The sequence below is a fragment of the Canis lupus genome, chromosome 13, assembly GCF_011100685.1.
Source record: "Canis lupus familiaris isolate Mischka breed German Shepherd chromosome 13, alternate assembly UU_Cfam_GSD_1.0, whole genome shotgun sequence".
NCBI lineage: Eukaryota > Metazoa > Chordata > Mammalia > Carnivora > Canidae > Canis > Canis lupus.
In genome coordinates, this window is record NC_049234.1 from 36,483,899 (window position 1) to 36,511,217 (window position 27,319).

At 68.6% G+C, this 27,319-nt stretch overlaps 2 protein-coding genes across 11 annotated transcripts in view; one reads left to right on the forward strand and one right to left on the reverse strand.

Moving 5' to 3' along the window:
• Positions 1-7,691: 7,691 nt before the first annotated feature.
• On the forward strand, positions 7,692-18,491 carry PTP4A3 (protein tyrosine phosphatase 4A3). Of its 4 annotated transcripts, none has more exons than XM_038555652.1 (6): positions 9,353-9,507; positions 12,008-12,830; positions 14,823-14,915; positions 16,339-16,469; positions 17,004-17,078; positions 17,908-18,491. In XM_038555652.1, exons 2-6 carry the CDS (start codon positions 12,726-12,728, stop codon positions 18,023-18,025), a joined length of 522 nt encoding a protein of 173 aa, XP_038411580.1. In that variant the 5' UTR covers positions 9,353-9,507; positions 12,008-12,725; the 3' UTR covers positions 18,026-18,491. The 4 variants fall into 4 exon arrangements, with proteins under 4 accessions (XP_038411579.1, XP_038411580.1, XP_038411582.1 ...); XM_038555654.1 differs by lacking the exon at positions 9,353-9,507 and adding an exon at positions 9,871-9,923; XM_038555653.1 differs by lacking the exon at positions 9,353-9,507 and adding an exon at positions 11,829-11,894.
• A 1,103-nt stretch (positions 18,492-19,594) lies between these two features.
• Positions 19,595-27,319, reverse strand: part of MROH5 (maestro heat like repeat family member 5) — a 70,965-nt gene continuing 63,240 nt past the window's right edge. For 3 of the 7 annotated variants that reach the window (XM_038555648.1, XM_038555646.1, XM_038555644.1), the window contains exons 25-30: positions 23,608-23,784; positions 22,851-23,045; positions 22,142-22,264; positions 21,880-21,982; positions 21,626-21,700; positions 19,595-21,389 (exon numbers count right to left, since the gene is read on the reverse strand). In XM_038555648.1, the coding sequence (XP_038411576.1) occupies positions 21,295-21,389; positions 21,626-21,700; positions 21,880-21,982; positions 22,142-22,264; positions 22,851-23,045; positions 23,608-23,784 (768 nt within the window). In that variant the 3' untranslated portion in view covers positions 19,595-21,294. The remainder of the gene's footprint in view (positions 21,390-21,625; positions 21,701-21,879; positions 21,983-22,141; positions 22,265-22,850; positions 23,046-23,607; positions 23,785-27,319) is intronic. The other 4 variants (XM_038555650.1, XM_038555647.1, XM_038555645.1 and 1 more) reach the window with 3 other exon arrangements.

The window sequence follows — 27,319 nt, forward strand, 5'->3', positions numbered from 1 at the left end:
CGTGCGGGATAGGGGCAGGGGTGGGGGCCCCGGGGGCCGAAGCAGGCGCTGGGTGAGGAGGCTTCCTGGAGCGCTGGCGTCTATTGGAGGGCTGGGCCTCCGCTTCCCGACCCGGGGTGGTTTGAGGGAGAAGATGCGTCGGAAGTGCCCACCCTGGGCCGCCTCCGAATCCCGGCGCGGGCCCTCATGGGGCTGGGGCCTCAGGCCATCACTGACCGCATGGCCAAGGGCTCAGTTTCCTTATCCACGAAGTGGGCTGACGGGTGCCTTCGGGACCGCATGGAGGGACCTTACACGGAGGCGTCCTGGGCCTTCCCTGCTGTGGGGGGCTGCCCCCTGCTTGTCCCTGGGATGTGCGAGGAGCGGTGAGCTGAGCCCGGCTGAGCGTCACTCAGGCTGCGGGTGCCTCGTGGACCCGGGCACAGCCGGCCGCAGTCCCCTCTTCTGGCCAGGCTCCTGGAGGGTGGTGAGCAGTGGCCTCCACACCACAATGCCCTGAGGCCCAGCCACCGTGGGCCACCAGCTTCCTGGGCAGCTGCTGTGTCGTGTTGTGGGTACAGTGGCTGGACGGGCGCGGGGACTGGCCGCTGAGTCTACGGGCAGAGCCGCCTCCCCCGAGGATGCTGGGCTGGGGCCCCGTCCTGCTCCCCGCTGGCATTGGGCCTGACACCGCGTTCCCTTTGCCTGCTGAGGGTCCTGTGTGTGCACCTGTGGCACGGGAGGGGCTGGGGGGTCCTGGGCAGGGCGGCAAGGACTGGGGGCGCCCTCTGGGCCTCCCCATCCCTGGCAGGGGCTTGACCTGGGGGCCCAGTGGGTCCATGAAGCTTCGTGCCCTGCTGGGCCCCATGCCCGTTCTGGGCACTGGCCTGAGGGGACCTTGGAGACCGGGTGCCGTGTGCCGGGAGTCAGTGCCAGCCCCGTGGGGCCCAGGGGACAGCACTGGGGGCAGTGGGTGCAGGCTGGGGCAGGCTTTCCAAGCTCTTCCTCCTGGAGCCCACGAGTTCCCGACCCAACACCCTATGCTGCAGAGTAATGGGCTGTAGGCTGGAAGCTGCTGACACATAACCAGACCTCTGGCGCCGGGGCTCCCCAGGCAGGGCTCCCCAGGCTGGGGGCGGGGGAGGCCCCGGGGGCAGGGGTCTGCAGCGGGGACTGTAGAGCGCCCCTGGCAGCCGCCCGGGGTGGGGGGTTGGGGCCCTATAGGGAGCGGTGAAGCCTGGGACCCGCCCATCAGCAAGGGTGCAGTTTGGGACACAAGATGAGCCCCTCCCTGTCCCCTCCAAGACAGGTGCCAGGACAGCGCGAGAGCTTTGTGGTCTGACCTCCAGGCTGGGCCGAGTCCTCCCGGGCCCAGGGGTGGGCATGGCGGGGCAGGGCCTCGGGTCCCCACCGCCTTGGCACAGGCACCTGGTCTGGACATCCGCCTTGCGGCACGAGTGAGCCACCGGGCTGTGTCCCTGCTGGGTTCCCACGCACGCCGGGTGGTGGGCGATGAACGCAGGTGGTCCTGTCTGACCTGCCGACCTGGTCCACCCGAGCTGTCCTGTCCTCTTGTCGGGCCTCGCGGTCCACTTGTGTGCACCGACCCTCTGAAATGCACCCTTCCTTGGGGAGATCTGAAGGGGACGTGGCCCTGCCCTCCAGGGACCCAGACTGCTGGGTGGTCCCAGGAGGACGTGGCCGGGAAGTGGAGGCAGGGCTGCTGGGGCGAGGAGAGGTTCGTGCAGTGGGGTCGGGAGAGGCGGGAGGGGAAGGTCAGCAGGATGGAGGGCAGGCAGGGACAAGGGACAAGGGACAAGGCCAGGTGGCAGGTGTGAATCACAGCCGCTGGCGGAGGCTGCAGTAGGTGCGCTGAGGAGCCATAGGGTGGACCAGCCGGGTGGCTGAGGAGGGCTCTGGGGGTCCGGCCAGGGTCCTGGGGAGGGCCTGAGCCTGGGCAGTGGGCCCTGGGAAGGCCTCGGTTGGGGGTGGGCTGGTAGTAGCTGGCAGGCACCTGGTGGGAACCGGGGTATGTGTGTGTGTGGATGGGGGCTGCCTGGGCAGGGGGCGGCCGTGCGGGGGGCAGGGGTAGAGGCCCCTCGTACAGCCAGGGCTTGACCCCACTGGTCACCTGAGGGGGGGAAGGCACAAGCGTGGGCTTCTTGGTGGCCTCTTGGGGCCAGGCTGGCCTGGGATACCCCCGCCCCCATCCATCCTGGTGGGAGGAGGGACAGTGACCCTGGCCCTCAGGGGCAGGAACAGCCCCTCCCTCTGGTGGGGTTCCCACTTCCTCAGCGCTTCTGCGGGGCCTTGGGGCCCGGGCCTGGGTGGGATGGGTTGGCGGGCGGCCGCTGGCCTCCCCGGCTTCCTTGCGGAGGAAACGACAGGACAGGAGGAGCAGAGGGCGGGCTCGCAGGGGGCTCTGGGTAAGCCTGGGCAGCTCTCTGGAGCCCTGGGGCAATCTGGGGGGGCGCTGCTTCGGTTGGGGGGCAGCCCAGAGGGGGCCAGGCCGTTTCTGTACAAAGAGCACCCCCCGCAGCAGGGGAAGGGGCCTGGAATCCCCCTCCCAGCCTGTAGTGGGCGGTGGGCAGACAGGCCAGAGACGGGGGAGGCCCCGGGCCGTCCCCCCGACCCCCTACCCCGCCGCCTGCCAGGCTGGGCCTTGGTGCCTCGGACTGTCTCCGGGCTGGCCCTGTGCCCGCCCCTCCTGCCCCCTCCCGGCCCCCTCGTCTGCCCCCCCACCTCCGGAGTCTGGCTGCCTTTGGATATGGGGCCCTGGGGACCAGCAGGCCCAGCGGGGGCGGGGGCCCTCCTGCCTGCCTACCGCGGGGTCCAGGGCGCTCCCCTCGACCTCAGACCCTGGCCCAGCCCCGCTCCCCTGCTGTCCCTGCCGCCAGGAGCCCTGGGAAGCGGAGGGAGTGGGGTGGGAGCCAAAGTCTGGGCGGGGGATCCTTCTGGGGCTGCCCCGCCCCGCCTCCCTCAGCACAGAGCAGGCCTTGACGGGGGAGGGAGGCGGGCAGCCAGGCGGGGATAAAGCTGGGCGGGGGCGCTGCGCCCCAGGGACTCCGACTCCCCGACGGGAAGGGAAGGCGGGTGAGCTCCCTGCGCTCCTGTGGTCGGTGGGGGTGGGAGGTGTGGAAGGTGGGGCGGCGGGAGGCCTGGCTGTGGTCCCCGGCAGGGCTCACACCCCCTCAGCTTGAGCCTCAGTGGCTTCCTCTGTCAAATGGGGTGCAGGGGGGGGCGCCCCAGTGATGCAGCCTTCTCCTTCCAGAGCCCACACTGGACCGTGCCTGGCTCTTGTGTCCCCAGGGGGTACGCCCCTCCCCTCTGGGCCCGGGTCCTCTCTTGTGAGGCTCCTATCGTCAGGACCATGTAGTTGACCACTTATCGTTAGCAGGGGGTGAAGGGAGGTGCTGTGGGTAATCACACCGTGACAGCCCCTGTGATCGGGCCCGTCCCAGGTCACCTGGTCGTCAGGGGTCCCTGGAGGTGCTGTGGGGACGGCCCTGCTGGCTGGCGGGACCTGTGGTTGGCGCGGCCGCCCAGATGCTGACGGTGACCACGCCCTCTCCAGCCGGGGTGCAGACCTCAGACCTCGTGTGGCTTTTACAGCAGCTCGGAGGACCCCAGGGGTCAGTGGGCTTCAGGGAGGCAGGGACCCCCTTTAGGTCCAGCTAAGGAACTATGGGGAGCGTAGGGCCGGTGTGACCCTAAGGGCCTTCAGGCTCTGTCAGGAAGCGGGTGCTGGGCAGGTGCTAACTGCCACGGATATTGTTAATCGGTTGCAGAGGGCGGCTTGGAGGGTCGCTGGCTGTAAGGCTGGGTTTCGGTGACCCGGAGGGGTCTGCAGGTGTAAGCAGGAGTGGCTGGGCTCTAAGCTGGGGACCTGGGGGCTCTCCTGTCTCCTGGGGGCACAGTGGTGATACTCGGGGCTGGGCCTCCTGGCCCCTACTTTGGCTGCCCTGCAGGTCCTGTGTTTATTACGACCGCCCTGGGCCCCGGGTCTGCACGGGTGAGGCCGGCGGGATTCGTGGTGGGGAAGGGCAGCGGGGACCCCGGGCCTAGGAGCGGAGCACTGGGTTCCAGGCCGCTCTGCTCCACTGCGTCTGGCCCCCGCGTGCAGTGGGGCCCTGGCCTCGGGCCTCAGGTGGGGGCAAGGGTGGGTGTAGGGGTGGGGGTGAGGGGGACGTGGGGCCCGAGATGCTTCCCGGAGTGGCAGCAGGAGCAGATGCTGGCGAGGACCGTTCCTGCCGGGCTGGCGTCGGGGGCGTCCAGGCCACGTTCCTGGGGTGCATCCTGCATCTCTGCCCGACGGCCCCCTTCCCGGAGGGCCACCCCCCGTCTTGTTTCTGTCTGATGCAGTCCGTTGCCTGGCTGTTGTGTGTCCCCCCACCGACCCCCATCCCACACGGTGGGCCCCCTGAAGGTTCACTCACTCCTGGCCTCTCCTCCCCCCCGCCCCCACCCTGTGCTCTCTGCAGGGGGGCCCGGAGCAGAGAGGGTGCTGGGCGGGTACACAGAGGAATGAAAACTCAGTGGGGGGAAACCCCAGCAGTGAGGGCACCCAGGGCTTCCTGGAGGAGGAGGGCCCTCACCTGGCCTCGAGGGTGTGCAGTGTCTGGGGGCATTCTGCACAGGGGGGAGGGGTGACCGCCGCCATACATCCTGCAGTCTCTGCCTCCTCCTACCCCTGAGCTGAGGCGGGGAGGACGGGGCCAGTGGGCCAGGCAGGAAAGTTGGAACTCGGCTTGGGGCCATAGGGAGCCACAGGCGGTGTGTGAGCAGCAGCCGCAGCACGAGGCCATCCTGCTACGTCCAGGTCTCACTGTCGGGACCTGGGGCGTCTCTTGATGCTCACCCTGGGGCGGGGGGTGGGCCAGCTGGTGGGAGGGAAGGGGGCGGGGTGGGGAGAGCCCCGCATCGGGGAGCAGGGTGTGCAGGTGTCTTTCCAGGGCCACCCTGTGTCCCCCAGTGTGTGTCTCAGGTGGGGTCCTGGGCAGTCTAGGCTGGGGTAGATGGGGGTCATGGCCTGGCGGCCCCACAGGGCCCGAGGCTGGGGAGGGCAGTGTGCTCCGGGGCGAGGGGTCCTGGTTTGCGCGCTCCTCGGGACCGAGTTCGTGGTTCCTGGCGGCGTCCCCGTAAGGCGGCTGCTGCCCTCCCTCCCACAGAAGCAGGCACAGCCAGTAAGGGCCGGTGGTCACCCCGTCAGGGACGACCTCGTGAGGAGCCCGTGTTGGAACCGAGCCTGAGGAGATGGGCTGCCGTGGGGTCCGGGGACCACAGAGGGGACCGGCGTACGGGGGTCAGGCTGGAGTTCCAAGGGGCTGGTGCTCCCCAGGGCAGGGGTGCTGGCAGGGTGAAACTGGGACCCCCGTTTGCCAGCCTTGGGGTGGGGGGCAGGTGTGACCCAGCAGCCCAGGGACATTTGAACCCTGTATGTGACAGCTTGGGAAACTGAGGCACAGGATGGCATGAGGTCTCTTCCAGGGATGGGGGCGGGGGACCCAGGGTCCGGAGTGCTGCCTGCGTGGGGGGCACCCTTGGGGGGAAGTCTGGGGGTGGCCTCTCTGGGCAGGGGGATGGGGGGTGGCGGCAGCCCCGTCTGGGGGGCGGGAGGGCTGGAGCCTGTGCCCCTCTGCTGACGGCTTTCCCTGCATCTCTGAGCTTAGCCCCGGGCCTGGCGCTGGGGGTGCTCAGCAAACACTCGGTGGGAGTCCTGCGGTCTGGAGGGGGAGAGGGCCGGCTGCAGGGCACACAAGGCACAGCAGTGCTCAGGGCCGGTGCTGGGGCTGGGGTGGGGGCGCCCCGGTCGGCGCCGGGTGGGTGGCGGGGCTCCAAACAGGGGTGGGTAGTCCTGGATGTGCCGTCCCGTCCCCTCACCTGGATACCCTGTGGCCAGCATGTCACCGTGTGATGTCACGGGCACCTGGCAGCAGGAGCCACAACCTCCCGCCCCATCCTTGGCCCCAGCTGTGGACTCCCAGCAGGAAGGGCCTGGGGTCCTGGGGGGGTCTGGGGGGGCGGGGGGTGCCCCAGCTCTCGGCCACCAGGTGGGTCTGTGGAGAGGAGTGGGGGCCACCCGTTTTCCGGCTATCATCGCCTCCCCCTGTCTGTCCCCTTGACGCCCCAGCAAGGCTAGTCGTATCTTTACAGGTCAGGGGCCGGGACCCCGAGGGGAAGGGGTCGCAGGCCATGTCCGGTGAGCCCTGGCCCCTGAGCCCGAGGCCGGCCCTGACCGTCACGGCTGGCGCTGTCCCGGGAGCAGCTCTGGCACTGCTCCCCGCCACTAGTGACAGCTGGGGTGGAGTTCCGCAGCCTCACCTGTGCTCTTGGGGGGCTGCCTGCCTGCCCAGCAGTGCCGGGGGCGGGTGGCACGCGAGGGTGGCCATGGGGGTGCGCCGCTTGCTTTGGCGAGCCTGCACCATGCCCCCCGACACCAGGTCGTCATTATAGCCACGGGGGTGGTGGGCACGGCCGGTGCCAGGCCCCGGGGGGGGGGTGGTGGCCGAGCTTCGGGGAGCCTGCTTGTGGCGCTGCCCACCTCGAGATCCCGGCGGGAGAACAGGTGCCACCCCAGTGGAGACCGAAGCCCGCTGTCATCAGCTCTGCTTCCAGGTCCTGGCCTGGGTGCCCCGTGGCCGGCTCAGAGCTGGCACCATCTCGGAAGGTGGCTTTCCTCCCAGGCAGTGTCTCCATGTGCAGAGGAGGCCGCGCGCCCCGGAGAGGGCAGGCCCGGGCCCCGGGCGGCACAGGGCGTCAGGGGAGCCGGTCAGGCTCCCACGAGGTTCCGGGCAGCAGCCGCGAGCTGGGCTCCCCGCTGGCCAGCTGCTCCAGGAAAGCCTCCCGGTCACCTGACCCTCCGGCGCTGCCCTCGGCCATGCTCGCCCCGCCGGCGTAATCGGCTCAGCAGCTTTCCTCCCGCCGCCGGTCCCCAGCCCAGCGGCAGGCGCTCAGCAGGTGCTGGGGGGCCGAACCGATTACTCAGGGAGCGTCTGAGGCAGAGAGGTGCTGCCAAGGAGTAGGAAGCTCCCTGTCACTGGAGGTGTGCGAGAGCTGGGGGCCTGGGTGGCGTAGGTGACCTTTGAGTTTCCTCTGGACCTCAGGGGCTGAGATCCCGTGATGGGTTCTGGACATTTCCCAGATCTGGACCTCTGCCCAGAACGTTGGGTCACTTGTTCCTTCCATAAACAAGTGGGGAGCCCTCCTGGTGCCAGGCCCTGTGCGGGAGGCAGGGTGGGATTGACGGGCTCCGTGTCCCTCCTTTGGGACATGCCTTCCCCGGGGCTGGGACACTGCTGCTGAAGGGATTGGGGGCAGGACCGGGATGGAGGGGGGTGGCAGTGCGTGGTTGGCGAGTGGGGGGGACCCTTAGTCCTGCCTGCTGGGTGCAGGGGCCGGGGGGAGCTCTGGGAAGGTTTCCTGGGGGGCCGGGGTGGGCTTGGCCGGCTCATGACTGCCCCCCGGGCCCCCCTAGCTGCGTGTGGACTTGGGCTCGCTCTGGGAGGATTCCAGGAACGGCTCCTGCTCTGATAAAAATAGACTTCTCCGAAGGGCTTGGGGTTGTGCCAGCTGCAGCAGGTGCCCCCCAGGCCTGGCCGGAGCGGGTGCCCCTGGCGGGGGGAGGGCAGTGTTGCTGGGGCCCAGGTTTGCAGCCTGAGCAGCGCCGTGCGCCCTGTGTCTCGGGCACAGTATCAAAGAGCTCGGTGAGAAACTTTTACCTTGTAGGGGTGAGGAGGACGCAGATGGAGGGCTGGGGGGGTGGAAGCAGTTGCCCAGAGGTCCTTTCCTCCAGAGGGCCAGAGTCGCCAAGGGCAAGGGCTTCTGCGGCTCAGCAAAACTCAGCCCCGAGAGTGGTTCTTCTGCTTCCTGGCTGTGTGGCTTGGGCGGGTCACGCAACCTCTCTGACCCGCTGTGTTTCATCAGTACAGTGTGGCCAGTGTGTCTCGTTCACGGGAGGCAGTGTCTGGCACGGCATCGGAGGGGACAGACCCTCAGAAAGTGGTCAAGGTGGGAGACGAGACTGGTGGTGGTGGGGTCACCGAGTGCCTGGAGATGGCCTTCCGGAAGGTGCTGCTGGAAGTGGGGAGCACTGCAGTGGGAGTCCTGGCCCGAAGCCCACGTTGGTGCTGAAGGGAGGCATGGGGGTAGGGGCTGTGGCCTGGGGTCCTTGCACTGCTGGGCAGGCCACCTAGCTTGGTGAGGGTGCACCTGTGGGTGGGGCTCCTGCGAGGCCTCCTTCCTGTCTGCTCACCCAGCTCACTGGGGGGGCCCAGGTCACCGGCACGGCTGATGCTCTCTGGGTGTACGTGCGGGGAGAGCCTGGGAGGGGGCCGTGTTCCGGCTGGGCCCCTGCCAGCACCCCTCGGCCCCCACACCTCTCCCCGGCCCTGCCGCTCTGACTGCTGATTGCAGGGGCCAGGCTGGCTGGCTGGGAGCCGGGCTCAGAGCCGGGTTCCCAGCAAGGCGAGGCCTCCTGGGACCCTGCGCGCTGGGGGCTCTGTCCACCCTGTTCCACCTCTCTTCTGAGGGCCTCGGGCTGGCCAGGGCAGGTGTGGCGTTGACCGTGATGCCAGGCTCCGCTCCTGAGGCGCATGGTCTGGGGAGCACTGGTGTTCCTTACCTGGTGCTCCCAGGTGGCAAAGCCAGGACCCTGCCGGAGGACTTAGGCCCAGACCCCGGGCACGGTTCCACCTGGGAGCCTCCCAGAGGGCCTGTCGGTGAGGGTGAGTGGGATGTGGAGACGGCTCCCTGGGTGCCCTGCGCGGGCTCGTAGCCCCAGTGCCCCGGTGTCCCCATCGGCACACAGCAAGGGGTGGGCGGGATGATGGCCCCCTTAGCCATGGGGAGGAGCCAGTGAGGGTCAGCGGTGTCCAGCACAGGGTGAGGTGCTCAGGACGTGGGGGAGTCCTGGGGCGAGGCCCGAGAGCTGGGCAGGGGAACACCAGGCCCCCGGGGGGTCCGCCTCCCCTCCCCAACCCACCTGCGCCGGGGCCCCTCTTCTCATTGGCCACGTGGACAGCTCTTCCTGCAGGAATTTGGCCTGGGGAGTCCCCTCTGCTGTGGGACGCCCTCCTGCCAGAGGGGCCCGGGAGCCCTGGAGCGTGCGGGGAGGGCGCCCAGGCTGCTGGGCTCCTGCTGCGAGGCCCCAGGGCAGGAGGCTGGTGCCTGGGCCGCAGGGCCCCGCCTCGCAGGGTCTGCGCCCTCCCCTCTGCCCTTGCATTTCCCCTTCCTCCTGCGCTTCCTCTCCCCTGCGCGGCCCCGCAGCCCCTTTGTTTGCCTGGGCAGGCCGGCCGCCCGCGGTTATATTTAGGCGGCAGGTGTGGGAGCTGGGTGGCCCGCGGGCACCGGCCATCCCGCCCACGTGATGCCCCCGTGCTATAAATAGCTCCCGGGCGCGGGGCCGCCGAGCATCCCGGGGAGGCCGCGCGCGCCCCGGGCTCTGGGTCCCTCCCGGTCCCTCCCGTTGTCTTGTCCGGCCCCGCGCGGATGGAGGCGGCGGCGGCCGGCTGTGCGCGCGCGTGAGCCCGGGTGAGCTGGGGCGGGCGGGGGTGCCGGGGGACCCCGGCCTCGGCCGGGGGAGGGGCTGCACCCCTGGGACCAGCTCCAGGCGCCGGGGGCTCGTGCAGCGCGGGGCGTGGGGGCCCCCGCCCAAGACCCCGCGGGTGCTGCGGGTCCCAGCCCTGCCCACGGGGCTCCCGGTGCTCCCCCGTGCCCTGCCTGGCCTCTCCTGGGACCCCACGCCGTGATCTGTAATCCCCGGCATCTCCCTGGGTCAGGAGGGGCTGCTCCGCTCTGAAGCCCAGGCGGGGAGCAGGGGGGCAGGGGGCGGGCTGTAGCCTCCCTGAGTCTGGACTTGCCCTCCTGTGAACCGGGCTTCAGGGTTGCTGTTGCCGCTTCGACTTGAGATTGAGGAAACCCGCGGTCTGTCTGGTCGGGGCCCAGAGGTGCTGCTGCCTTTCCCTGGCCTGTCGCCTCACCTGCGGACCCGGATGACCCGGGTCTCCTAACGGGTCTCCACACGATGGCTGCTCTGGACACAGCAGAGGGTTCGGTGCCTGCAGGTGGAGGAGGCTGCTGGGGGCCAGGAGCCGGGATGCGGGCCACAGGCAGGAGGGCCCGAGGGGACCCATCGGCTGCCTCATGGTGCTGGGCATGGGGGTGGCTGCTGGCGAACTTGGGTCACCCCTGCCTAGGGGCCCCGGGGCTCACTGGGGGGTGTCGTTGGGAGGAAGGGCCCCCTGGGTCAGCAGGGGTGAGGCATCCCTGCCTGCTCCCACCTCGACTCCACACAGACAAGCGAGGTGTGGGGCCAGACCCCAGTCCAGCTTGGGCCAGACCCCTGACCCCCGTCTAGCCTGGATCCTGCTCCCGCCCTCCAGCCAGTCTAATGCCTCACTCCTGCCCGTGGGGGGCAACTTCAGCCCCAAGGACCTGTTCAGGGAGCCTGGGTCGCAGAGCGAGGCCCTGCGCTGTGGCCCCCGGGTCTCCCCAGGTGGGCGTGGGGTGGCAGGGCAGCCCCTCAGGGAGAGGCTGGTAGTCCCGTGGCTTCCTTGGGCCTTTTTTCTTCTTACTTTCTGGTAAACACACACACATGCACACACTCGGGATCATCGTACCGTCCCAGGAGGGACAGGTGTTTGTGTGGTGTTCAGGGCGCGTGCGGCTGTGCTTCCCTCACCTGTGCTCCGAGCTGAAGCTTGCTCTGGGCCCACTTGGCTTGGGGCCGGCTGAACCGGGACGGGCTTCCTTCTCTCTGCCTGTTTGCCCCTCGGGGGCCGTGGGTGAGGTGTGGCACCTGCCCTGAGCCTGGGAACACTGGGTCAGCTGGTCCCTTCTTACCCAGGGTCCCAGGCCTTGGGCCCTTCCTGCTCCTAAGCTGAGACCCCCCGGGCTCTGCCTGCCTGGGGGGACAGCTGGAGAAGGGGTGCTGGGGCGGGGGCAAAGATAAGAGATGGTGGGTTGGGGGATGGAGGGCCTGGCCCGGTGAGCAGGTGAGTGCCGCTGGTGGGGCTGGGACCGCCTTCAGTGGCTGGAGGGGTCACGGCCAGAGGGACCATGGGGGCATCTCTATAACTGCTCATTGTGCAAGTGGGGAAACTGAGGCCATCGATGTGCCCAAGGCCCCCCAGCCAGTCTGTGGGATGAAGGTGGGGCTGGGTGCTCCTGCTGGGGTCCCTCGGCCAGGAACTTGGGGCCAGAGAGGGAGAGACAGTGTGGAGGTGCCTGATGGCTGTCTCTGCAGCCCGGCCGCATCCCTCCCTGGGCCCACCGTGGGGTGACCCACCCCTGGCCACCTGCATAGTCACCCTTGGTGTGTGCCTGGTGGTCGCTGGCCCTCTGGCCGTGGCGGTCGGCCTCTGCTTCTCCCCAAGGGCAGAGCCCTGCTTGTTTACTCCCGTGCCTGGCCAGCCCTGTGGGTGAGTGGTGGAGAAGCAAGGGGTGGAGGCTGGCAGGAGCCGGAGGTTCCCATGGGGCACCCGAGAGATGTGTTTACGGTGGTTTGCTGCCGTGAGCGGGGCTGGAACCCCGTGTCCCCCCTGTGTCCCGGCACTTTGGCATCCGGGCCTGACCCCCCTCCCTGAGGACGGGCCGCCCCGGAATAATCTGGGCTCAGAAATTCCACAGAGGCCCGGAATTCCGCAGGGCAGTGTGACTGTCCCTGGGCCGGGGTGGGTGTCTGCTGGTCACAGGCTGCAGGGGTGGCCGGGCCCCGGGGGGCGGGGGTGGACTAGGCTCCGGGGGGGCAGGCAGGCCTCTTGCTACAGACTGCCTTGAAATCTGCTCACTGGGGTGCAGCATGCTGCTGGGGTGTGTGTCCCCGGCATCCCTCCCTCTGTCCTTTTTCAGGCCACCCTGGTGTGGCCGCCAAGGCTGTGAGTCCACCCCGCGGGAGCTGTCCTTCCTTGTGCTCCCAGGTGGGGAAGCTGAGGCCTGACGAGGGTCCCTCACTCCCCCGGCACCCCTCCCCGGCCGCAGCGGCTCCCCGGGACCCCACCGTCTGTTCATTTTCTCTCCTGTCCTCCTGCAGACGGTGCCTGCTGCTGACCAGCCGGGGATTTATGGAGAGGGCCTCGGGGGGCAGCTCCGGATACTGCCGGGCCCAACATCACTGCCGCGCGAGCTGCTGAGGAGGCCCCGGCGCCTCTGGGCCTCACCATCGCCCCCGCCCGCCCATGGCCCCCGCTGGCCCGCCCCGGGCCGGCCCTGCCGCCTGAGCCCCCGGGCCCCCCGCGGGACTCGCAGTTCCCCGATGGGGTAACGTGACGGAGGCCCCGCGTGTCTGTGCCCCCGCCCGCCGCCCCCGCCCCCAGGCTGCCCCGTGGCTTCAGCCGCGCTCGGGCTTCTCCGGCCCCGGGGGCTCGGGGCGCCCCTTCCAGCGCAGGGGGCCGCTCGCCCTCCACGGGTGCCGCACGGAGCCCCGACGGCAGACTCACGCTGGGCTTCGTGAAGGGTCCCCGGCGGGGCTTCGGTGGTCCCCTTGGCCCTCCGCGGACCGGCTCCCAGAGCCGGGGGCCCGGCCGGCGCTCCGTGGGGGCTGCACGTTTCCTTCTCCGTAAAGAGCTGGACTCCTCGCTGCCCGGCTCCTCCGCCTCCCAGCTATCTGCACCGTATCTGTGCGGCTGGGGCGGCTTGACGAGGCCTGTTCTGGGGTCTCGGTCTCCTCAGGGCGTGGGGGGCCTTCCCTGCTGCGGTCCCACAGCCCCGTGCAGCCCTCCTCCTGGGGCCCCGCCGTGTCCTGGGGGAGCATGGCTCGGATGAACCGGCCCGCCCCCGTGGAGGTGAGCTACAAGAGCATGCGCTTCCTCATCACGCACAACCCCACCAATGCCACCCTCAGCACCTTCATCGAGGTGAGTGGGCCCCGGGGGGGGTGTCCGATGTGCCCCCCCAGAGTCGGTGGGGCTGGGGTTTGGAGTTGCAAACCCTTTGGGGCAGAACTGTCACTCTGGTTGTAGGACCCCAAGGCGGGGGGCCCGGGGGGGTGTCCTGGGGAGCTCCATGTGAGGGTCAGCAGCGCCCTGGGGGCCTGCAGGGTGGATGGCTAGGGCGGGAGGCTCCACGCTAAGCAGACACAGAGAAGCGGGTGTCACCTCCTCCGGCATCACCCATGGCTGGAGCAGTCCCCAGCCTCTGTGTGGAGGCTGAGCAAGAGGAAGGAGGAAGGAAGAAGGAGGGAGGAGGGAGGAGGAGGAGGGAGGAGGGAAGAGGGAGGGGTCCCACCCTGAGAAGTGGCCACTGACACAGCTGGGACAGGCACACAGGCTGTCAGGGCGTGGAGTGGCCCCATGGCCAGCCCAGGCTGCAGGAAGCCTGCTGGCTCTTGGGGAGGCCTTGGGTTAGAACACGCTGGGCTGGAGGCCTCGGGGTGAAGATGTCTGGGAGGAGGGGCTGGGCAACAGTCTGAGCTGGCCACGGGGAGGAGTGGCCACTGTTGGGGTGAACTGATGTGTTTGCAGAGCCTGCAGCTCTCCACATGCTCTCCTGTAGAAGCCTGGACTCTGTAGAACTCCTTACTGTTTGCAGAGCCTGCACAGGACTGTTTGCAGAGCCTGTGATGGTGCATGAGTGCATTTGTGGTCTCAGACCGTCAACCCTTCCCTCTCCGACATGAGAGCAGCCCCCACGGGGGCTTGTTGTAATTAATCGGGAACCTGGGCCTATATAGATGGAGATAGGGGCACCCTGCCATCAGGGACCTGGGGCCTGGACACTGTACCAAGAGCCCTGCATGGAGGGCTGCCCCTTTTCACAACTGAGACCCTTGAGGTAATAGGACGTGGGGAAAGACTCAGTCCAGCAGTCAGCCTGTGACCAGGCTCAGGGTCTCTGTCTGACCAGGGTCAGGGGTCAGGGCCCAGGGTGTGACCAGGGTCAGGGCTCAGGCCTCAGTGTGTGACCAGGGTCAGGGCTCAAAGTGTGACCGGGGTCAGAGGTCAGGATATGACCAGGGTCAGGGCTGAGAGTGTGACCAGGGTCAGGGTTCAGGGTGTGACCAGGTCAAGGTCAGTCTGTGTTGAGGGTCAGGGCTCAACCCTGGGCTGGGTGGCTCCAGACTTTGCTGCAGGCACAGAGGAATTTCGAGGTGCCCCTGTGGCCTCAGAGCCCTGTCCGCTTCCGTCTGTCCTGCATTCTCAGAATGGCTGTGTCCTGCTGTCATTGTGCCCAATGTCCTGCATGATAAGCAGGGTCCAGCAGATGACTGCTCAGTGCTCCCAGAATAGCTGTTGGAGCAGGTGGGGTGGGAGTGGCCCCTGCATGTGGCTCCCATGGAGTGGTCCCCGCGCTTACAGGATAAATATAAACAGCCTGGCTGTCAACTACCTTGACCTTTTCTCTGGTAGCCTGGGGCTTCCCTGCTGGTGTGCATGGCCTGGCTTCCTCCTGGCCACCATCTGAACAGATGCCTGCCCGCGTGCCCGAGGTCGCCCTGCCTGCTGAGGCCTGTCCCTGGAGGTTCTGAAGGCCCTCGTGTGGGGCCCATGAGACCCTGGCTACGAGGGCAGCTCTGAGTGGGGACCTTGTAGGGCCACATGAAGGCCGCGTTGTCTTGCCCCTGACTTGTCTGGAAAATGCTGGTACCATGGGGGCTCCTGAGCGCCCGAGGTGAGGGTGGGAATGTTCTGGAAGCAAGGCTCAGGACTGGCTAGCCACACTGCAGTTCAGCAGGTGGGGAACGCCCTGCCCGAGAAGCGTCGGGAAAGCGTCTTCCACCCATAGTGACTCGTTGGGTGGTTACGCTTGGCATCAGCCCTTCTGCTTTGTTGAGGGGGCCGCGGACAGGGGGTGCGCACCCGGGAGCCCTCGGCGCCAGCCCAGCCTGCCTTCGCCCTCCCCCCTGCCAGGACCTGAAGAAGTATGGGGCCACCACCGTGGTGCGAGTGTGCGAAGTGACCTACGACAAGGCTCCTCTGGAGAAGGACGGCATCACCGTTGTGGTGAGGGCCCCTGGCTCCGGAAGCATGGGGCGTGGGGGGGCTGCGGGGCAGGGGCGGCCGGGTCTGTGAATTTGGAGCCCCGTGCCGGGAGGCAGGCCTTGCTGCGCACCCCCTGCTGCCCCCGGCATGTCGGGGCCGGGCCGCAGGACGTATCGGCACATTGTCTGGGTGGCCCAGCCTGTCCCTGGCCTTGGGGCCTGGGAGTGGGAGCGCCTGGTGCGTGCACGGAGCCGGGTCCTCCCCGGGGCCTGGCAGCACCACCGCTGCTCGCGGCACACCTGCCCCACGGGGGCTCTGCCGTGGGAGCCTGAGGCTCGGCTGCGGGAGGTGCCGGAGCTGGACCCCCTGGGGAGGGGACCTCGTAGCAGCACCCCACCCCCCCAGGCGGCGTGCCCTGGCCTCCACGGCCCCGCGGGACGGGCGTCCTGAGCAGCGGGAGGGTGGGCTGCCGTGGCCCCTGGCCGGCTCGCCGAGCCGGGCGGTCTGGGGGCTCCCGTGCCTCTTGCTGCCTGCTGTGTGGGGCGTGTGGGTGGGCAGGGGTGGGAGGGGAGGGCAGGTGCACCTGTGCCGCCCGTCCCCCGGAGGCTTTCTGCGGAGGCTGTGGGGAGGGAGCCTTGGAGCTGTTTCCTTGGTCCCCTGCCCTGGGGACCGAGTCCAGGCAGAGGATGGGGTGGCTGTGCTGCCTCACGCCCGCGGGGTTGTGGCATCTCCCCTAGTGCAGGGCTCCCTGGGCACGGAGTTGGGGTCCAGCGGGGCCCCCCCACCCCCAGCTCTGCGGGCCGCGCCTGCTGGTGTCGGGGAGGATTAGTTGGTAGCTTTGGCTCGGGGCCCCGCCTCCCCGTCAGCCTCCGTGGGCCCCTTGGCCTCACCCTTGGCGCCCACCGGCTCTGGCTCTGGAGCGGCCCCCGCTGCCCCCCTGAGCGTCGGTCCTCGCAGTGGCCTGGCTACGCTGACCCCGCGGCTCGCCTCGCCACCCCCTGCACAGCGCCTGGGCCGCTGAGTTTTCAAAACCGAATGAATCCCCGAACGTCTGGAGAGGTCCCCGCCGTAGCTGAACCGGGTGTCAGCCCACCGCCCTTTCTTGGCCCCTTCCTGGTCGGTAACCGGCCGGGCCGCGTGGTGCGGCAGGCGCCCGCGCCAGCCAGGTGTGCGGCCCAGACCCCTTGGGGCTGCTGAGCCAGAGACCCTCAGGCTGGTCGGGGTCACGGTGGGCGGGCACGGAGGGGACAGGCTCAGGCGCTCGGGAAAGAAGAGGGCGTGGTGTTCTGGGAGGGCTTCCTGGAGGAGGGGCGGCCGAAGTGAGCAGGAGAGGATGAGGAGCTCTCTGCCCCCAGGGGCCTGCCCTCCCGCACCCTCGTGGGGTCCCTTGCTCGTCGTCAGGGCAGCCCGGCCCCCCAGCCTCACGGCCTTCTGGCCTCCGCAGGACTGGCCGTTTGACGACGGGGCGCCCCCGCCTGGTAAGGTGGTGGAGGACTGGCTGAGCCTGCTGAAGGCCAAGTTCTGTGACGACCCGGGCAGCTGCGTGGCCGTGCACTGCGTGGCCGGCCTGGGACGGTGAGCTGGGCGGGCGGGGCCCGCTGCCCCAGGGTCCCGCGGTCTGGCGCGCCCTCGGCCGTGACCGCAGGGAGGAAGTCCTTCCCCAAGTCTGATCCCACGGCCTGTGGCTGGGTTACTGTGTTGTCCCCGTACTGGAGCCAGACGCGGCTGCCGGTGGCCCCCCCAGACACAAAGAGCCCCTCCAGCCAGGTGTGACCGAAGTGACCCGGGTGGTGCACCCCTGTTTCCAGGGCAAGGGTTGCTGGCCGGCATCGGGCCCTCCTCTCGGGCCGGATGCACGCCCAGGGTTGCTCTCCCTCTGACTGTCCAGCACGGTTACACTCGGGGAGCCTGAGGCCCAGAGAGGGTGCCTGGCCCGCCTGAGGCCACACAGCACGTGGTGGGGCTGGGCTGCCACCTGTGCTGTCCACGGGGGAGCCTGGGGGGCGGTGAGGGTGAAGGCCTGGGCCTGGGCCTGAGCGGCGGCCCGGCAGGGGAAGGGGCAGGGGAGCTGACCGAGGCTTGGTGACACAGCCCTGCGTCTCCCCCCAGGGCTCCGGTCCTCGTGGCTCTGGCTCTCATCGAGAGCGGGATGAAGTATGAAGATGCCATCCAGTTCATCCGACAGTGAGTGGCCGGCACGGGTGGGCGCAGAGGAGGTCTGGGTGGAGGGGCCGTGGTCCTGCACGCCCCGCCCCGTCTGGCCAGCGGGCGCTCCTGACCCCCGGCTGCAGGGTGACCTCACAGATGTCCCGGGTCCCACGCAGCCAGGCCACCCGCCCGGGCGAGGATGGGTCCCTGTGAGGCTCCTGGTGCCGGGAGGGGCCAGCGAGGAGAGGCTCCCGGCTCCGTGGCCTGCGGCTGCGTGGACGGTGACAGGGGACGGGCTGCAGCACCGGACAGGTCCAGACCCCAGCACCGAGCACAGCTCAGGCTTGACCCCGTGACTTTTAGAGGCGGTGAAGAGGGGCTCTGCTTGGGGGCCCTGGGACCTCTCCAGGGTGGCCAGTGTTGAGGCCGAGAGGCTCAGGAAGCTGTGCTGGGCACACATGTGTCTCTTCCATTCGTGCTCCATTGGCCAGAGCAAGGGCCATGCCTGAGGCGCTGGGGGTGGGACAGATGACCTCCTGCAGCCTAAGGTGTCCCCCGTACCCTCACCTGTCACCTGAGGCCCCCCTTCTGTCCCTCCCTCCCGGGCTGCAGAGATGCCCAGGCTCTAATCTGTGGCAATGGGGCTGGGGCAGTGCCTGGGTGAACGAGGGGCCTCGCGAGGGTGGGCGCCATGGGGCTGCCTGGAGGAGGTGACAGCCAGGGCAGCCGAGGGCCAGCAGCAGTGACGACGGGTGGGGAAAGGTGACGCCGGGAGGGGACGGCCCACAGGGGTACTCGAGCTCCCGGGGCCTGGCCGGCGCCGGGCCCGCCCCCACCTGCCCGCCCCCCTGTCCCGTCTCCCCAGGAAGCGGCGCGGAGCCATCAACAGCAAGCAGCTCACCTACCTGGAAAAATACCGGCCCAAGCAGAGACTGCGCTTCAAAGAGCCGCACGCGCACAAGACCAAGTGTTGCGTCATGTAGCCGGGGGCCCCGAGCAGGCACCCCGCGCCCCGCACCCCCTGCCGCGGCTCACCTTCTGTCCCGGCGCCTCGGCACCCCACGCCTGCCGGGCCCGCTCGCCCTGCGTGCCCCATGCCGGCCCCATCCTCCGTTTCCCCGCGTGTCCGTGCGCTGTGTCCGCCCCTCTGGACGCGCGCCTCCCCTTCCTCCTGCCCCCGCGGCCCTGTCCCCCTCCGCGCGTCTCTCAGAGGCTCAGTGGGGCGCCCCTGGCCTTCGCCCTCCTGCCCTGCCCTCCCACCCGGTCCCCCGGGCAGCTTTCCTCTCAGGCTCCTTTGTCAGGGGGCAGGTGGACTTTTTAGCCACTGGGCCTGACCCCTCCTCCACGGCCTCGCGCCCTGACCTGTCCTTGGCACTTTCAGTGATTGGGTCTGGAGACCGTCAGATGTCCTGGACACTCGAAGGCAATAAACAGGACCCTGTGGCTGTGTGTGTGCGTGGAGAGCGGGGTGTGGGCCAGGCGGGGTGGACGGTGCCCCCCCCCAGACTGGGTGGACCCCCGGGAGGTCCTCCTGCACCGGGGCTCCCCCTGGCGTCCACGCCCTGTCCCTGTGCGCCCCGGGTTAGGGCCAGGGGACGTCCCTGATTTGCTGGAGGGAGCGCCACCCCATGTGGGCCCACCCAGTTTTCTTGCCATTTTGGGGGGCCCCGGGGCATTAGAAGGTGAGGCTGGGTCACCAGTGTCGCCCCTCTGCGGGGTGGGCGGGGGTTCACTTGGTTTCTCAGGGCCCCCATCCAGTGGGGACGCCGTCCGTCCTGCCCCCAGTAGGTGTCCTTGTTTCAGCCTTAGAGGCACAGAGAAGGGTACGGGCAGTGGTGGCCGACTTGGCTCCAGGCGGAGGGGCGCACCATCCCATCAGCCCAGGGGACGGAGGGGAGCCAGGGGGGCAGAGGGTGACCCTGGGGCACAGGGGTGAGTGAGTCTGAGGGTGCAGGACGGGGCGGCCAGGGCCTGCCTGGGCGCATGGAGGGCCGTGCTCGGGTGCCCCTGTGGATGGGCCTCCCAGAGCTGGGGCCGGCCCTTCCCTGGCCGAGGAAACGGGGGCACAGGTGGGAGGAGGGGCCTGGCTGCGTGGGGAGAGGCTGGGAGAGTGGGGTGTGACCCACCTGCGGACACCCCCCCCCCCGGAGGCCACACTGATGGCATATCCCCCAGGCACTGGGCCCAGCGCCTGTCTCAGGAGTCACCCTGGCCCGAGCCTCCCTCCGTCCACCCTGCACCCTACACACTGAGAGGTCTGCGGGGAAGGGCTCACCAGCTGCCGGGGTTGTCACCCCTTCCCCGCTTCCCAGGGGAGGGGCCCCAGGGCCCAGGAAGGGCAACGGCCGAGCCTTGGCACAGATGGGCGTGCTTGGATGCAGGTGCCCCTCCCTGGGCCCATTCCACTCGTACTTGAACGGAGGGCCCTGGGGTGGCCGTGTGGGCCGCCCCTTCCTCGGGGCCCCGGGGCTTGGCCAGCGGGGACCCAGGCCCGCTCCCCGTGTCCCGGCCTGCCGCAGCTGGCCTGGCAGTGACCGTTACCGCGGACACTGCTAATGGGGCGCCTTCCGTGTGCCCGGCTCCATAGAGCCCAGCGGCCTGCTAGGTCGGAGCTGGGCCCCTCCCCGCCTCCAGACTCGAGGCTTGTCTATCACACCACTGTGGTCTGGGAACCCATGGGGTGCAGGCCCACTCGGCCCCCGGCTTTCCCTGAGCCGGGCTTCCCGGAGGAGAGTGTGGAGGAGGCCTCCTTGCCCACGGCCCAGCCGGGGCCGGAGGGAGCACCTGGTGGGAGAACTCAGGGAAGTCTCCCCTTTTAGGGGCGATGGTAGCTCTGCCCAGGGGCCACAGCCACCAGGCTGGCCCCAGGGGACCCCGTGAACCTGGAGCATGGCCCCCCTGCCCCGGCTGGGGGGTGGAGCACCCACGGAGGTTAGTGCACAGGATGGGAGTGGGGAAAAGGCAGACGCCCTCCCCTCCCCAGAGTCGCTCCTCTGTGGCCCTGTTCAGAGATGGACAGACGGATAAGACATAGGGAGGGGGAGATCTCAGCCCTCTCTGTGCCCCGGGGCAGGGAGGGGGGCCCCCAGCTCCACCAAACGAAGCACCTCCGAGAAGGCTAGTAAATCTGTGCTCTGTGAAGCTCGCTGTATTTTTTCAACCCAGGGTCCAAGCTGCGGGGACTCCCCCTGTGCCCACCCTGGAGGCCGAATCCCTGCCCCGAGGGGCTCACAGTCTCTGGGGGGTGGGGTCTGGTGCGAGGGAGGGGAGGCCCAGGCTCCGTGGCTGAGGAGGGGCTGGCTGGGGGCTCCCTGTGGCGGGGACATGCAGGCAGGCCCCCGGGGCACGGGGCAGCGTGGAGGGCCCCCCGGGGGGGAGGGTGGGAACGTGCTCCAGGTGGAAGGAGGGGTCAGTGTGGGCACCTGGCACACAAGTGGGGGGCCGGCTGGCCTGGGGTGAGGCTCTGAGGAACTGCAGCGGGCAGGGGAGAGGCCCATCTGCCCATTTCACATGTGGGCAAACCAAGGCTGAGAAGGGAGGACCTGACTGATGGTCAGCGGGTCTCCGGGTGGCCCCCTGGGAGGCGGGGGTGCCTGCGAGGTCAGGACCTCCTGTGGACTCAGGAGGGGTCTGGGAGGCAGGTCTTAGTACCCATTTTACAGATGGAATAGCTGAGGCTCGGGAAGCAGAGACCCTTGCCTCAGGCCACATGGCTCATCCCGGCCCCACTGGGAAGGTCTGGCTCTGGTCCTGACTGTCCCCACGAGGATGGGGTCAGGGTGGACAGAGACCTGGAGTCCTGTGGCCTGAAGGAGGCCAGCCAACGGCCGTTCCCCCCACCCCCCGCAGCTGGGCAGGGACTGTAGGGGTGAGGACTTGGGGGTCAGGGAGGCCCCGGTGAACGGCTCCATCTGCTGGCTTGGGCTCTGGTCAGGTCGGGTCGGGGGGCTTCCACCTGACCCCCGCAGGGGCGCACGGGCAGGGAGGGGCGGTCACTGGGGGGCCCTGCACACACGTCACGGTTTGTCTCTGGGAGACCTGGTCTGTCGGCCAGTGTCGCCTGGGCTGGCCTCCATCCTCTGGGGCCAGGTGGTGGGCAGGGAGCCGACAGGTGCGACGCTCTTTGTTGAATCTAGATCTTTCTTTCAAGTGGAAAAATGTTATGCAACCGAGCTCTGTGTGGATGGGGCAGGGCTGACCAGTGCGGTGGGCACGGGGGAGGGGACGGGGGCGAGGGAGGCGGAGGAGGTCACTACGGTCTGGCCGCCACCTTCTGGAGGAAGTAGAGCTGCCTGGTGGCGAATACTCGGATGCTGGGCTCCGGGTCTTTTTTGAGATCTTCAAAAGCTTGAGGGGGAGGAGAGACAAGCCCGGGGTGACCGGGGTCCCGTCTGCCCACTGGGGTCCCTGGGGGGCAGCAGGGGTGGAGGTGGTGGCAGGACGTCACCCAGGTCCCCACTCCCACCTCCCAGGCCGGGGTGCTGGCCCTACTTTAGGGAAGGCACCGGCCGCCCTGCTTTATCATCAGAGCCCCGGGTGGGGGTGGGGGGGTGGGAGGGACGCGGGGGCCGTGGGGCGCTTACTGGAGAACAGCAGGTTTGTGTCGACGCTGCTCACCATCTGGGACACGGCCTGGGGGTGGTAGCAGATGGTGTAACCTGCGCGGCAGACGGGGGAGCTGGCGGGTGGAAGGGGCTGCGGGGGTGCGGCTCAGCCCCTGCCCTGCCCGGCCCGGGCCCCTCGCCCGCCGCCCGCCGCTCCTCCCTTGCAGGTGCCAGCGGGCGGCCCGGGGCAGGCGAGGGCCGGGGCGCTGGGGCAGGGCCGGGCACCCGCTCACCTATGAAGAGCGCTGCCCAGGTCTTGATGTGGCGGTGGCGGCTGTGCAGGTAGCTGAGGGCCTGCGCCAGGTGGATGCCGAACTCCTCCTGGCTGTGGGTCATCTGGCCGGGGGACAGCATGGTCCAGTGCTTGCTGGACGGCGGACCCGGCCCCTCCCCTGCCAGCCCCGGGGGGGTGCGTGCGGGGTGGGAGCACACGGGAGGGCCTGGCCCTGCCCCCCAGCCCCCGGCGGCGGGTCCCTCGTGCCCCAGGCCCCTCACCAGGCAGGTCCAGAGGAAGTGGCGGGCGCTGAGGCCCCTCTCCCACGCCAGCGTGCAGAAGAGCGTGTGCCGGAGCCGCCAGCGGAGCAGCACCGCGCAGCGGTACAGGGTGAACTTGGCCTGCTGCAGGGACAGCGCGGGAGGGGTCACCCGCCGCCCCGGCTCTCTGGGCCGGACGCCTGTCCCCTCCCCAGACCACGAGCTTCGAGTGGGCTCTGAGGCCCGACGCCGGGCTCCCCAGCTGTACCCTCAGCCCACGGTCGGCCCGGGAAGTCCCCACTCCCGCCCCCACGGCGCAGCCCCAGCCTGGCCCCAAGGGAATCCTCCGGTTCCTTTTGGAACCGGCCGCTTGTTGCCTGTCTTCCCGGCGGCCAGGCTCCTGCGGGCCTCAGCACGGGGCGCGGCGGGTGCCCAGGAAAGCCTGATCCTTTCACCAAGTTTGGCAAAGGACCCGAAGCCCTGCCACATGTCACACGATGGGGACGCAGCCGCGAGCGGAGCAGGCCAGGTCCTGCCCACATGGATGGCACAGCCGCAGGTGTGCACACACGTGTGCCTGCGTGTGTGCGTGTGCCCAGGGTGGACCTCAGTCAGGGAGGCAGCTGTGCTCTCGGGGGCCCTGCTGCCACCTGCGGAGCCTCGGCCCCCACCCCGGCTACCCGTCAGTCCCCAGCCCCGCCGAGGGGAGAGCCCGTCAGCAGGCACTGACCGTGACGACACCCGGACAGTGGTCCTTCAGGTGCAGGAAGAGGGGCACCATGCTCTGGTGGACCTGGGTCCGCAGGCTGCTTAGCTCCTTGCCCGCCATCGCGGCCACCAGGTCCCCGAACAATGCCATGGCCGCCGCCCGGATGCCATCCCGCTCCTGCAAGTCCCGGGGGCTCGGAGTCACAGATGGACCTGCCTGGGGCCCCCATCTCCACTCAACTTGGGCTCCCCACCCACCTGTGGAGGGGAGGGTCTCCGTGCCCACAGCAGAACCCCTTGACCAGGCTCTGGTACCACCCCCTCCCCCGGGCAGGGCCGTGCCTCCCCCTCCAGGGTCCCAGGCCTCTGCAAGGACCTGAGCTCATCTTTGCTCCCTCACAATCTCATCCTGACCACCCACTAATGTGGCTGCGGGCGGGGCGGCCAATCCCTCTAGGTCCCCAGGGAAGGGAAACAGTCGCTGTGAGCTCTGGGGGGGGGGGGGGCGTGGGGAAGGTGAGGACAGCAGGGCTGCAGGGGTGAAGGATGCTGTGGTCCAGCCCCGTGGAGAAGGGGCGGAGCGCCACCTGGCGGCCACTCGGCCCGGCTCGGCCCAGGAGTGCCCTGTGCACACCCAGGTGTCCCCACCGCCCACCCCTGGGGACCTCGTCTCCCCAGCCCAGGTGGAGGGCAGCCGGGTCCCCCTGCCTCTGAGGACCAGGGGGCAGCACAGGAGAGGCACAAGTAGGGAGACCCCGCCTCTGCCCGGGTGCACTCACGTCGTCGAAAAAGGAGCGGGCGTTGATGGCGACCCCCAGGCTTTGGGCGGCGGCGCTGTGCGCGCCCAGGCGGTGCAGCACGTCCGACACGGTGCCCATGACCTGCACGACCACCTGCTCGTTGTTCTGGAAGAAGCCGTCGAGGAAGGGCGGCAGCTGTCTGCGGAGCAGGCTTTCCTGGGGGCGACGGAGGGGACGGGGGGCTGAGGCCACGGGGACTGGCTGCGCCCACGTCCTGCCCCAGCCCTGCCCCCTGGACCTAGCTGCACCTAGCACGAGCGCAGACCCTCCCTTTGCGGCCCTTCCCAGCCCCTCTCCTGGCCCCGGGCACCCGCACGGTCCCCCGCGTGCCCGCCCGGCCCTGTCCGCCCAGCCTCGCAGGGATCCCACCCTGGCCCTGCACACGCAGCCGCCGTGCTCCTCCCTGGTCTGCGCGCTGCGAGCTGTGTGGTCGCGGACACGGCTTCCCGTCCTGGTTTCAGGGATGTTACCCCCTTGCTAGGTGGCCCCCACCTTCTCCTGTCCCCATGCTGGCCGGAGGGCCCCTCGCCCAGTCCTGGAGACCACCCTCCCCCTTTCCTCTGCTGCGCCCTGCCTGCGCCCCCATTCCTGGGGAGGGGGCCTCCTGGTGGGTCAGCCGGGGCCTGGGGGCGGGACGAGATGAGGTCAGCCAGGTGTGCACATCTGGGGTCACGGGCTCCTCCCACTGCGGGGTCGGTGGGTGCACTAGAGGCGGCTCGGCACCTCCTGCACCACAGTGACCACTTCCCACTTTTGCACGACTGTCAAGACGACTGAGTCCATTTCCGGCCAATGCCGTCGCCCCTGCCATTCGCCCGGCGCTCCCGGAGCGTCTGGATGAATGGACACAACACGGCAGCCAATGGACGTTTCCCGCCATCGGGCCCCTTGTCAGTGACGGTGGAAGGCCAGGGCGATTTTTACAACGTTAAGACAAGTTTTAGGCCGCCTTGGTGGCTTCCTGAGCTCTGTCTGGTTTTACGGTATTAAATTTTCAGCCAGTGAGTCGTTTGACAGCAAGGCTTTCTGAGCACCTACTGGGCGCAGCGCGGGGGCTGGGATGGAACGAGCAGAATGGGGTTCTCGTGGCGGGGGGACCAGAAAACAAAGCACATGCCACCCAATGTGTGCCAGAGGTGGGGGGGGGCAAGCCGTGGGAGAGAAGATGGAGCAGGGCGGGGCGTGGAGCAGGGTTACTTTAAGTAAGTAGGGTCAGAAAAGGTGTCACCAAGAAGGTGACAATGGAGGAAATGCTTATGGTGGTGCTGGAAAAGCATTCAAGCAGAGGGAGCAGCATGTGCAAAGGCCCTGAGGCAGGAGTGTGCCTGCCCTGTTGGTGAGAGGAGGACAGATGGATTCAGATCGTCACAGGAGCCTGCTGGCTGCTGGGGGAGCCTCCGGGGCAGGAGAAGGGACGGCCATTGGGACCAGGCAGGGGGTGCAGTGTCTGGGGGTGGTGCTGGTGGCTTCAGGGAGGGCAGCAGGGCAGTGGCAGAACAGGTAGATTCTGGGTTTGCTTGGGGCTTTTTCCCACTGCCTGGATGGCCCCTAGGTCTGGGGTCCCCATCAGCGGAGATGAGGGTCACAGGAGGTACCCGTCTGGGGTGGGGTGAGTTGTGTGTTGTGCACACGCCGTGTTCGAGATGCGGGTGAGGGTCCGAGCAGAGTCACGGGCAGGGGGCGGGATTCGGATCTGGGGACAATTGGCCAGGAGGCGTACGGGAAGGCTGCAGAAGGGCAGCAGGGGCGTGGCAAGGAGGGGGTGGGGGCAGGGCCCAGGGCCACGCCAGGGACGGGAGGCTGAGGGGATGTAGGGGCAGCGTGGGGGGGAACCAAACGAGCGAGGCGTCCCGGGCCCAGGGGATGGAGGTCATGCAGCCCCGCGTGCGGATGGGCCGGCTGAGGGGCCCCACGGTGACCTCACGGGGTGGCAGTGGGGGGGCTGCTGCCTGCCGGGCTGCCCGCCTCCCCGGCTACACCTGTGCTGCTTTCAGGGGCGGGTGTCCTGCGGCGTGATGGCGATGGCGTCTTCACGCGGTGTCCGTCGGGCACCAAAGGCGTCTCGCCAGGAGGGCGCCTGCTGTGGGGGCCGCACAGGTGCCCCGACGGGGATCCCCCGCCTCGCCTCCCCACGCGGGCCGTCGGCCCAGAGCAGAAGTGAGCGAAGCCCTTGTAGGTGGTGCCCCCAGGGGTAGGGTGTGCCTGCTGACTGGAGTGGCCGCAGTGGTGGTGAGGGCAGCCCCCGGCCGCAGGGGCGCAGCGGGGCGGGGCCGCGGGGCCATCGGGAGGAGCCTGCGTCCCCGAGACCGCAGACCAGGACGGCCGCAGGGCTGGGGGGCTAGAGCCCCAGTCAGCTTGGCTCTTCTGTGTGGGCTTCACGTCGGGCCTCCTCGCACGCGGGCCACTACGCAGCTGGTGGGCTCTGTTTGATGGCAGAGGGGTGGCCGAGAAGGCGCGCACCGGCGGGTGGGAACAGGCTCTGGCGTGGGGGCCCTGACTGCTGACCCCCCTCAGCCCTGGGCCTGCCCCATCCCTGCCCAGGTCGGCTGGTCCTGGCCCCACCCCAGCAGGCCTCCTTGGCTGGCAGTGCTCTGGATCCGCACGTCCCCCAGCCCCGCTGTGGCCACCGGCCCACCCCCCACTGGGGAGCCATGCCCCTTCCCCGGCCCTGGCCGTCCGGGTGGCGGCCCTCCTGTCTGTCTTCTCCATTCCCCACAGGACCCCAGCCAGTGTGGCGCAGAGACACATGGAAGGTTCCTACTGATTGCCTGCAGGAACAGCTGGAGGAAGGTGTACGGATGATTCACCGACTGACCGACTAGTCCACTGACCGACTGAGTGAATGTCAGAGCGAATGTGAATAACTGAGTGAGTGTATAATATATAAAGAATGAGCAGAAAATAATGAAAGAATAAATCATAAATGAAGGACCCAAGGAACAAATGAGTGGGTGGATGGATGGGTGGATGGACAGATGGATGGGCAGATAGGTGGATAGATGGATGGATGGGTGAGTATACAGCTGGATGGACGAGTGGAAGGGTGGATAGGTAGATGAGATGGACAAACGGATGAGTGGATGGGTGGATGGGTGGGTAGGTGGATGGGTGGTGGGTAGGTGGATGGGTGGGTGGATGAATGGGTAGGTAGATGGACAGACAGATGGACGAATGGAGGGATGGATGGATAGGTATATGGATGGATGCAGGGTGGATGGGAGGGTGGATGGGTGGATGGATGGATGGATGGATGGATGGATGGATGAGTGGGGAGGTGGATGAAGAGGTGGGTGGATGGGTGGATAGGTAGATGGACACACAGATGGACAAATGGATGGGTGAGTAGGTGGCTGTCTGGCTGGGTGGCCGGCTGGCATGGGTAGATGGGTGGGTAGATGGGTGGGTGGACGAGTGGATGGACAGACCAGTGAAGAAGTGCTGTTGGCCCTTACTCAGTACCTACAACATGTCATGTGCAGGGCGCAGGGCTTTGCCAGCAGTGACCCTGAGGGAGATCTCCTCTTAACCACGTGGGGACGTGCGCGGTGAGCAGAATGGGACCCAGGTGGAGTGACAGGCGAGGCCGCAGAATGTCTTCAGAACCTGGCCCTCCTGTGGCGCCCCTGCCGTTGGACGCTTTCTCCCACAAGCCCTGAGAATCCTTATGTTCAGGAGTGGAGGTGGGGTCGGG

Bases quoted from the DNA above. Each gene is read 5' to 3' on its own strand.
- PTP4A3 (XM_038555651.1), top strand. From the start codon at position 7,722: ATGGAGGGCTGGGGGGGTGGAAGCAGTTGCCCAGAGGTCCTTTCCTCC. The intron at 7,987-11,826 runs GTGGGAGACGAG...GTCCTTTTTCAG, and splicing joins ACCCTCAGAAAGTGGTCAAG to GCCACCCTGGTGTGGCCGCC. The intron at 11,895-12,007 runs GTGGGGAAGCTG...GTCCTCCTGCAG, and splicing joins GTCCTTCCTTGTGCTCCCAG to ACGGTGCCTGCTGCTGACCA.